At 60.8% G+C, this 9,498-nt stretch overlaps 2 protein-coding genes across 5 annotated transcripts in view; one reads left to right on the top strand and one right to left on the bottom strand.

Annotated features, from left to right (window-relative positions):
* Pinlyp (phospholipase A2 inhibitor and LY6/PLAUR domain containing) overlaps positions 1-1,145 on the bottom strand; it is a 5,606-nt gene extending 4,461 nt beyond the window's left edge. The window contains exons 1-2 of the mRNA XM_055620681.1: positions 696-1,145; positions 342-482 (exon numbers count right to left, since the gene is read on the bottom strand). Coding sequence (XP_055476656.1) covers positions 342-408 — 67 coding nt within the window. The 5' untranslated portion in view covers positions 409-482; positions 696-1,145. The remainder of the gene's footprint in view (positions 1-341; positions 483-695) is intronic.
* A 122-nt stretch (positions 1,146-1,267) lies between these two features.
* Xrcc1 (X-ray repair cross complementing 1) overlaps positions 1,268-9,498 on the top strand; it is a 16,623-nt gene continuing 8,392 nt past the window's right edge. For all 4 annotated transcript variants that reach the window (XM_055620675.1, XM_055620676.1, XM_055620673.1 and 1 more), the window contains exons 1-3: positions 1,268-1,415; positions 1,544-1,636; positions 8,376-8,492. In XM_055620675.1, coding sequence (XP_055476650.1) covers positions 1,365-1,415; positions 1,544-1,636; positions 8,376-8,492 — 261 coding nt within the window. In that variant the 5' untranslated portion in view covers positions 1,268-1,364. The remainder of the gene's footprint in view (positions 1,416-1,543; positions 1,637-8,375; positions 8,493-9,498) is intronic.

Below are 9,498 nucleotides of genomic sequence, written 5' to 3'. Positions count from 1 at the left end.
ACAGAGAGGCCGGCGTGGAGCTGTGTGTGAGCCGGGATGGGGACAGAGGCTGGAGCTGTGTGTGAGCGGGAACGAGGGACAGAGAGGCCAGCGTGGAGCTGTGTGTGAGCGGAGAGGCAGGCGTGTGTGTCTGGGCAGGGATGGGGTGAAGACGCGGACTGCTCTAACTCAGGGAAAAGCCTCCCTTTCCTTCCGAGGAATTAGTTCCGTTTTTAAAGTTTCTCTGACAGCGCTCATCCACTTTCCTAGAATTCAGATGTCTGGTTTTGAGGGACAAGCCATGCCCGGCCCACCAAGCCCTCTGCGGCCCCAGGAGCGAGACCAGGTCCCCTGTCACTCACCGAGACCCAGAAGGGCGCAGAGCGCGAGGGCCAGCAGCAAGGTCCTGTGTCTCCCAGGCAGCCTCATGGTGTGTGAGCCTGCCCGCCAGGTCCCCGGTCCTTATAGGACGCCGGGAAGGGCGGGCCGGCGCCACCTCCACCCTGGGGTGAGAGGAGCTGAGGTCAGAAGCCGCGCAGTCCCCCACAGCCTCCGGGTGGCAGCCGTGGAGCCGCCGGAGACTGGACCCGCCCCCGGAGGGCCCTTCTGTACCCCCCCCCGACCCCCGTGTTCACAGAGCCCAGGGGCGGGCTGGCGCACAGGACTCCCTGGGTGCAGAGCATCGCCGGAGGCTCCCCGCGTGGGTGGGCCCTCACCTGGGAGCGCCCAGCATGTCCGGGCGCGTCCTGCGGGGGCCGGGCGCCCGCCGCCTTCCTTTCCCTTTCGCGTGCCCGCCGCACACTCTCTCCTCTGTGTGAGCTGTGCCCACTGCGGCCCCGCCCAGGCCTGTGCCCCTGGTCTGCAGGGGACCGAAGAGAGGACAGCCTGCGGACGGCCAGGCTCGCAGAGGACGGAGAGCGCGCGCGGAGCCCTGGGGAGCCGAGGCGTTCGTGGGAGCACGCGGGGGAGCTCGTGCGCGGCGCGGCGCGGCGCGGCTCCTGCAAGCGCCCTCCCCCTCTGTTTCGGTGCCAGGCCACGAGCCAAGGAAGTTCCGAGAGCGCTGTCTGTCTGTCTGTCTGTCCGTGTGTCGCGGGGTAGGGGGACGGAGCGCGCCCGGCTGCCGATCACCGCGCCGCTCCTGTTGCCAGGCTCCCAGGACGCCGCGAGCTGCGTCACCGGGAGCGGTGGCGTCAGGGCAGGGGGCGGGGCCCCGGAGCGGCCCGACCGCGCGTGCGCACCCCGACGTCCGCGCCGGCGCGCCGCGGTTTGAACGGCACGGGCCTGGCGCGCGTGCGCACTGCGTGCCGTGCAGGGCGCGCTCCCTCGGCCTCCCCCGGGCCCGGAGCCGCTGCAGCCCCGCGTCCTCGGGCCCCGCCGGTCGGGCGATGCCGGAGATCAGCCTCCGCCACGTCGTGTCCTGCAGCAGCCAGGACTCGGTGAGGCGCGGGCGTGGGGGGCGGGGGCGCTGTGGGGGCGAGGGGGAAGGGCCTGCGCAGGCGCCGGCGGGAGGCTGAGCGTGGACCTGCTTTCTCACCGCCGTGCTCCCCGCTGCTCTTGCCCGCAGACCCACTGTGCGGAAAACCTGCTGAAGGCCGACACGTACCGGAAGTGGCGGGCAGCCAGGGCGGGCGAGAAGAGCATCTCCGTGGTCCTCCAGGTGACGCCTCCCCTCCCCTCGCCTCCCCGCCCACGGGAGCACCAGTGTGTGCGCCCTGCGTGCGCCGATTCCACATCGGGCCTCGGTTTCCTCAGCTGGGACAGTTACTGCGGGGAAGGTGGTCAGGAAAAGTGTCTGCATAAGTCAGTCCCGTTGTAGGGTGCGAACGTGAAGGGGCTGCTGGCTCAGGCCTGTGCTCCCAGCTGCCTGGGAAGTCGAGGTAGGAGGGTCACAAGCTCAAGGCCGGCCTGGGCAACTTAGAAGCTGTCTCAAAATAAAACGCAACTGTCCCATGAGAAATACCCCAGCTGTAAAGGGCTTGCCTGGAACACGGGACACACGAATAACATGGATGAGACAAGTGTTTGGAGGAGAAATGAAGCCAGCTGGCCGGCTTCTGTTTTGTTTGTTTGTGTTTTTGCTTTTGAGACGGGGTCTCTACTGAGCCCTGGCTGTCCCGGAACTCTGTAGACCAGGCTGGCTAAGGACGGGGAGGGATCCACCTGCCTCTGCCTCCCTCCTGAGTGCCGGGGATGAAGCGGGCACCACCTCCACCCACTTTCCTTTGGGTTTCTTAAATTCCTGTGTCCATCTGGGACAGAGCAATTCCAGGTGGGTGCTATCATGCTGAGTGTTTGTCTATCTCCATTATCATACAACACTCACACACAGTGCTGAGATTTGAACTGGGCCTCGAGCAGGCTCGGGAAGAGGCCAACTCACTGAACCATGTCTCCTCTCTGGCTGACATCTTTCTGGCTGCTTTTTTAAAATGTTATGAGCCAGGCAGCAGTGGCCCACGCCTGTAATCTGCTCCTGAGGCAGAGGCAGGCTGGTCTACAGAGTAAGTTCCACAACAGCCAGGGCTACACAGAGAAACCCTGCCTTAAAAAGCAAAACAAAAGTAAACCGTGACAGGAACTGAAGTCTGGGGAAGAGGCCAGAGAGGGGCCTCCACAGTGAAAACAGCAAACTGCTCTCCAGAGGCCCAGTTTGGTCCTCAGCTCCCACGTCTGGGCTCACAGCCCACCTGTCACCGCCGGCCCCGGGGGCCCACACCCTCCTTCCACCAAAGGCAAGTCTTTAGAAAATGCTGGGAGAAGAGTTACATGTTTGTAGGCCCAGGGCCGCCGGGCAGTGTCCCTGTGTTTGACCCCAGCTCCTGCCGTGAAGTCCTGTGCCAGCACTCATCCTGCTAAGACTCCACCCACTCTAGAGTGTTGCTGCTATACAGCGTTGCCAGTCTGCCCTGTGTGCACACGCTCCGGAGCTCAGCCCCCAGCTGCCGCCTCTGGGGGACTCCCTCCTCCCCCATTGCTGGGGTTCCTGTCTGAGGCACTGTGTGCAGCTCACACGCTGACCTTGCTGCTGGCCACGGCCCCCGGTTGGTGGGCAAGGCTTACCTGAGGCTGGTACTTGGCCTCTTTCTTGCTCAGTTCCGGGGCACAGAGCCTTTTGAGGATTATAGAGAAGTTTGAAAAACAAACAAGCATGGATCCGCAGCAGCTTCTGGCCAATTTTAGGTGTTTAAGCATTGTTTTTAAAGTCCCAAGTCAGAGGCTGGTAATGAGAACTAGTGTTATTCCCCATGCAGCCTGCCAGTCAGCAGCACACACACCCCACGTGGCTTGATTCGCTTGGTCCTCGTGACCAACAGACTGTCATTATCCCCACTTTATAGATAAGGGCACTGAGGCCCAGAAATTACACAGCTGAGAGCCTGTCTCTTAACTGGTGTGAGAACCAGGTTGCTTAGTGTTTGGTTTGGGATCTGGATTCAAGTCCCAGCTCTCCCTGTTACTCTGACCTGAGGCAGATGTTTTCGTTTCTCTAAATGTGCCCATTGAGAGTAAGGACCCACGGCTGTGGAGCGGGTGACATAGTGTCTGCAGAAGTGCCCTGTCGGCGTGTAGGAGGTGTGTAGAGGGAGGGTGCGGTCAGGTGACCCCCACACACAGGGAAATGATGCTCAGTTGTGTAAGCCCCCAGTGGGCGCAGGGAGAGGAAACGGCCCAGAGAGCCTGGCAAAGACAGGGAAGGACTGGATGGCCTGTGCCGACTCAGGAGGCCAGAGCCAGGGCAGCGAGGGATGTGCATGCGTGTTCTCTGTGCAGGACCCAGGGCCAGGGAGAGGGAAACGTCCCGGGAAGGCCCAGTGGGGAAGGGCGCTGGCGGCCAGGTCAGCCGAGTTCACGGTGGGAGGGCTTCGCTGCTCCCAAGAGTGCAGCCATGCCCGCTGTTTGGTGCCTTTAAGACAGGGTCTCTGCAGAGCCGTTGATGTCCTGGGACTTGCCATTCAGACCAGGCTGGCCTCGAACTCCCGGAGTTCCCCCTGCCTCTATCTCCCAAGTGCTGGGACTAAAGTTGTGAAACGTTCTTTCTCTTTTAAACCACACTTATTTAGTGTGTGTACACACACACACACACACGTGTGCACATCTTTAGAGGTCAGAGGACACCTGTGGCGGTCACTTTCCCTCCATGTTGGGTTTCCCGGCCCCAGTCTTTGCCCGCTGGGCCATCTCCACAGTCTGGGGTCTGGTGGCTGTAGGCAGGGGAGGCTGTGCACCCACAGAAAGCCGGAACGGGCTCATACTGGCCACCTGGCCGGGGAGAGGTGGGTCAGGTGACCTGGGGGCAGGGGGCTCCGCGCCCCGGGAAAGGGGCTGCGAGTCGGGAGTGGCCTCTGCGGAGGAAAGACAGACGGCTCACCAGCAGATAGGTGAGCACTGTGTGTGTCGGGTCCCCTTAGAGACCCCTGGGGAGTGCACTTGCCCTTGGCACTGCCATCGGGCCCCCGAGTTCATCCAGCTCTAGCTTTGGTTCCGTGCCCTGGCAACAAGAGGGAGATTCTGGACGCCAGGACAGTAGACTGTGCTTGCTGTTTCCTGTTCCCTTCTGTTCTCCAAACACTTACACAACTCCAGCATCGCCACACCGGGTTCAGCCCTGTGCTTGTGTCAGCTCCACACACCTCCGTGTGTCAGCCGCCTCCACGGAGTCCAGCCTCTCGACCCCGCCCGGCCCGGAGGGGAGGCAGGACAGGTCCGGGCGGACGCCGGCGTGGCGGGATGTCACCTGAGTGTCTAGAGGGCCTAGATGGGCAGTTACAGAGGCACGGGCCCTGCGCTGGCTGCAGCCCTGCTCCTCGGCTCTTCCTGCCCCTGCGGCACGCGGGTTGGGATTTCAGTCGTGAGCCACTACACTTGCCGTGATTTTTTTTTTCATATTATCTTGTTGTTGTTCTTTCCTTTTAAAGATTTACTTATTGATCCCAGCACTCGGGAGGCAGAGGCAGGCGATCTCTGAGCTCAAGGCCAGCCTGGTTTGCAGAGTCCAGGACAGCCAGGGCCACACAGAGAAACCCTGTCTAGAAAAACAAAACAACAAATTATTGATGTATATTGGTGCTTTGTCTGCATGTACATCTGCACTCCAGAATTTGGTGTTGGATCCCTGGAACTACAGTCACAGACAGTTGAGAGCCGCTGTGTGGCTGCTGGGAATTGAGTTCAGGTCCTCTGGAAGAGCAGCCAGTGCTCTAACCATGGAGCCATCCATCCAGCCCCGGTAGTTTTGTTTTGGGACAGAGTCTTCCGTGTAACTCTGGCCGGCTTCCTCTCCGGAGTGCTGAGGTTGCTGGCGGTGCCGCTGTCCTGATGTCCGTTACCAGTGTTACTGAGACAGGGCCCCGCTATGGCCTCGGGCTGGCCTGGACCTCCTGTGGCCTCATAGGCATGTGCTTTGCGTGAGGCCAGCATTCTCTTCTCTGAGCTGCTGTGCTCAGGTTAAAAGGCCTGATACATGTTCATTATCAGGCTGTTCTCCGAGTCCCCCTCCATCCACGCTGATGGCCGTGTGCTCCTTCTGTCTAGGCTGGGTGGGCCTAGATGGGCAGTTACAGAGGATGGAGGACAGCGCATGGTGGCGTGGGCGTCCATGGAGGCCTTGGGTCCCGCAGGACCCAGAGTCACAGCAGGCTATGAGCCTCTGCGGGTGAACCGGGCTCTAACATCTCAGCCATCTCTGCAGTGAGGCAGACTATCAGGTGTCAGGAGGAGCAGGGCAGAGGAGTGTCGCTGTGCTGTCACAGGAGCAGAAAGATGGCTAGTGAGTTACGGTAGAGTGCTGTGCGGAGCCGAGGGATAGGCTGACCTCCCTTTTAGCCAGAGGTCGGGTCAACACTGAGCTCACTTCCCTGCCTCACGTTCCAAGCGCTGAACTCCGGCCAGCGTGTTCCACCAACTCCAGCCTTCCTGCGTCCAGGCAGGCACTCCATCAGCTAGCCGTGTCTCTCAGGGCTGTGGCTCTCCATCCTGGGACCCCACAGAAGAGCCCCGGCTGGCCAGCTGGACACCTGCCAATCACCTGCCCTGCGTGTCCCACACCCACGCCTGTCTGTGTCTCCAGCCCCCAGGCTAGAGCTGCAGGTTTGAGGAGCCCTCACAAGCAGCCCTTTCTTCAATAAGAAGCCTGTATCAGCGCCTGCTCCTGGAGAATAGGGGAGTGACGAGCCTGGGGTGTTTCTCGGCTAGCAACCGACAAAACAACTCCAGACAAAGGGACAGGCAGAGTGGCTACGCATGCACGCACGCACGCACGAGCATGTGCCAAAAGAGAACTAAATATAAGCATGAGAAATGGAGCTGGGGCGTGGTAGCTCATGCCTGTAATCAGCTTTTGCATTGTGTGTAGCCTGGACTGCTGTGGCCGTGTCTCAGAAAATGGGGCCAGAGAGTTGGTGCAGCCGTGAAAGCACCCTCTGCTCTTCAGGAGGAGCAGGCTGCTCACAACCGTCTGACTCCGGGTCCAGAGGTTCTCCACCTCTCCTGGCCTCTGCAGGGCCAGGAAAGTGATGGAACACAGGCGTCCGTCCAGGCAGGACGCCCTGACACAGCGAGACAAATAAACCTGAGGAAGAAAGGGAAAGCTAAGCTACAGTCTGCGCCAGCCCAGACTGCCCTTTCTGGGACCTAGGGTCCTGAAGTCCTTAGCTGAAGCAGCAGTGTCCTTGAAAGTTCTTACTACATTTTCAGAAGATCCCTTTTTATTTACTGCGTGTGTGTGCCCGTGTGCCATGCGTATGTCTGTGCCCACGGAGGCGAGCAGTGTGGGTGCTGGGAGCTGGACGCCACTCCTCTGGAGAAGCGGGTGTGTGCGTAGCGTCCAGGCCTCGTGTCTCTGGATCCCATCGTGGGCCCGTGTTACATGTTTTCTGTATTTCTGAGTGTGTGCTGTAACGGATTGCTGAGCAGATGCTATGGCGAGAGCGGGTTTTGTAGCTTCAGAGGCTGCTCGCTTTATCTTGGGCTTTATCTTCTGGAACAGCCGTTCCTTGCTCCACTCTAGCTGAACCAACGCCCCATGAGAATAAGTGAAAGCCCCTTAGACGCTCCCACCATCTGAGAGCTAAGAGTGTCGTCAGAGAGCATCCTGGGACTAAAACGGCTCCCTACCCCGTGCCCGCCTCTCGGGGGCACCCAGCAATGTGTTTTAACTGTCTAAACTTAGTGAAACTGCTTCCGCTTTAGGGCGTGGAGTGGGTGCTGGGCCACGCTCCCTCAGCGCAGCCCCAGAGTAAACCAGCGCATATTCCTCTAGGTGAGCGCTGTGGCTTGATGTGACTGTGTGTGCGGGCACGCGTATGTACAGCACGCAGAGGACAGTGTTCAGGACTCGGTTCCCCCCTCCCACCGGGTGGTCAGGCTTGACAGCTGGTGCTTTAAGCATCGGGGCATCGGGCAGGACCAGGACAAGGGATCCAAGACATCACCCCGCCCAGCTAGAACACAGCGTTTCTGGATCTGGGCAGTGAGTGAGCCCAGAGTGGGGTTCCTGCTACCCCGGGAAAACTGGGTGGGCATGGCGGCCGAGGTAGAGGGGATCTGGGGACAGCCACGCCAGGCTGTGTCTGTGAGTGCTGGGTCCGTGGAGGGCCGAGGGGAAGACATCAGCCTGACATCAGCCTCCGCCTCCACGAGCACGCAAACGTGAGCACAGGCCACACCCTCACACATCACTTCCCTTTTGTTTAGGCTGTCCCGTATGGCCATCACCTTCCATGTCTCTCTCTCTCTCTCTCTCTCTCTCTCTCTCTCTCTCGGAACAAGGTCTCACGTGACCCCGAGTGGCCTTAAGTGTGCTGTGAGCTGAGGATGACCTTGAACTTGTGCCCCTGCCCTCACTTCCATGTGCCAGTGCGCGCCACCCAGGCCCGGCTTTAGCCCCATATCTCCTTCAGTGAGAGTCACCAGCATGAAAACAATGGCTGACTGACGGCTGCCAAGAGCTGACCGTGTGGCCTAGCCTCCAGCCACCGAGGTTCTGTGGGTGATGCTTGATTTGCCCTGTTTTATAGATGAGGGAGCGGAGGCTCCGGGAGGGAGGCTGGCGAGGGCGTACAGCTAGTCTGAGCGGAGTGAGCACGTCGGGAGCCCCTGGCATGCGTCAGTTTGTCCGGGCACGCCTAGCGTCAGGCGTCCTTTGTGGGACAACTTGGACCTGGCTACGCCTTTGGCTAGTTCGGTGCCACCATGGAGAGGTCCATGGCAGGCAGGCGCCATCAGTGTGAGAGTGTGCAGGTGTCTGCTGGTGAAGTGGGGGTGTGCCCTCAGGCAGCTCTTCCTGCAGTGTCCTGGGCTTCCTAGTGTGAAGCCACCCTGTTCTGTCCCGACACGGCGGCACTGGGGGAGGAGGCTCTCTGCCCGCCCCCACACTCACGCGCACTCTCTGCCCACAGCTGGAGAAGGAGGAGCAGATACACAGCGTGCACCTGGGGAACGATGGCTCGGCCTTCGTGGAGGTGCTGGTGGGCAGCTCGGCCGGGGGCGCCGCGGCCGGAGAGCAGGACTATGAGGTAAGCCAGGCTGTCGGCACTACCCTGTCACACACGAGTGCAGCGGGGCCACCCAGGCCGCCACCACCCCTGCTCACACACGAGTTCGGAGCCACCCAGGCCACCACCCCCCCTGCTCACACGAGAGGCTGCCTTCTTCCAGGGCAGAGCAGGCCCCGGGTGCTGTCCTGGGCACGGGCAGCCGTGCTGCCAGGACCGTGGTTGGACAGGGAGCGAGAGTGTGGTTGCACTTCGGTCGCCGTCTCTCACAGGAGCCAATTCCACATGTCAGGGCACCCCTAGCCTGTCTGCCAGAGACAGATGGGCTCTGTCTGGTTCTTTAGTTTTACGTGCTGAGATGGCTCTCCTGCCCAGGCTGGCATTCCTTCCCAGGCTCAGGCAGCCTCCTGCCTCAGCCTCCTGGAAGTGGGTACTGCAGCTTTGCCCCCCAAGCCTTGTGCCCCGAGGGCCTCCCTGTCCTGAGTGCCAGCCCACCGGCTACCCGGCGAAGTGATGTGGGTGAAAATTGAGCTCACCGTGATGGGCTTGAATAGTCTAAGCCAATTTCTACAAGCTGTTTCCTCCTCTCAGTGAAGACCTCAGTGTGTACGGGCGGGCTAGCCGAGCCGTCAGGCTTCGGTGGGACCAGCGTGGGTCTGTGCAGCAGAGAGGCAGGTGTGCCTGCTGAAGATGATGAGGGTTTAAGCCGGGCATGGTGGTGCATGCCTTTAGTCTTGGGTACTCTGGGTCAGAGACAGGAGGGTCTCTGTGAGTTCTAAGGCCAGCCTGCTCTACAAAGTGAGAGGCTGGGGTGTGGCTCAGTGGTAGAGCCCCTGCCTAGAGTCCCCCAGTGAGGGGCTGGGGTGTGGCTCAGTGGTAGAGCCCCTGACTAGAATCCCCCAGTAAGGGGCTGGGGTGTGGCTCAGTGGTGGAGCCCCTGCCTAGGATCCCCCAGTGAGGGGCTGGGGTGTGGCTCAGGGGTAGAGCCCCTGCCTAGAATCTTCCAGTGAGGGGCTGGGGTGTGGCT

The sequence above is a fragment of the Psammomys obesus genome, unplaced genomic scaffold (assembly GCF_907164565.1).
Source record: "Psammomys obesus unplaced genomic scaffold, mPsaObe1.curated_primary_1811, whole genome shotgun sequence".
NCBI lineage: Eukaryota > Metazoa > Chordata > Mammalia > Rodentia > Muridae > Psammomys > Psammomys obesus.
Note: the sequence above shows the minus strand (reverse complement) of the source record. Positions and strands in the feature narration are given on the sequence as shown.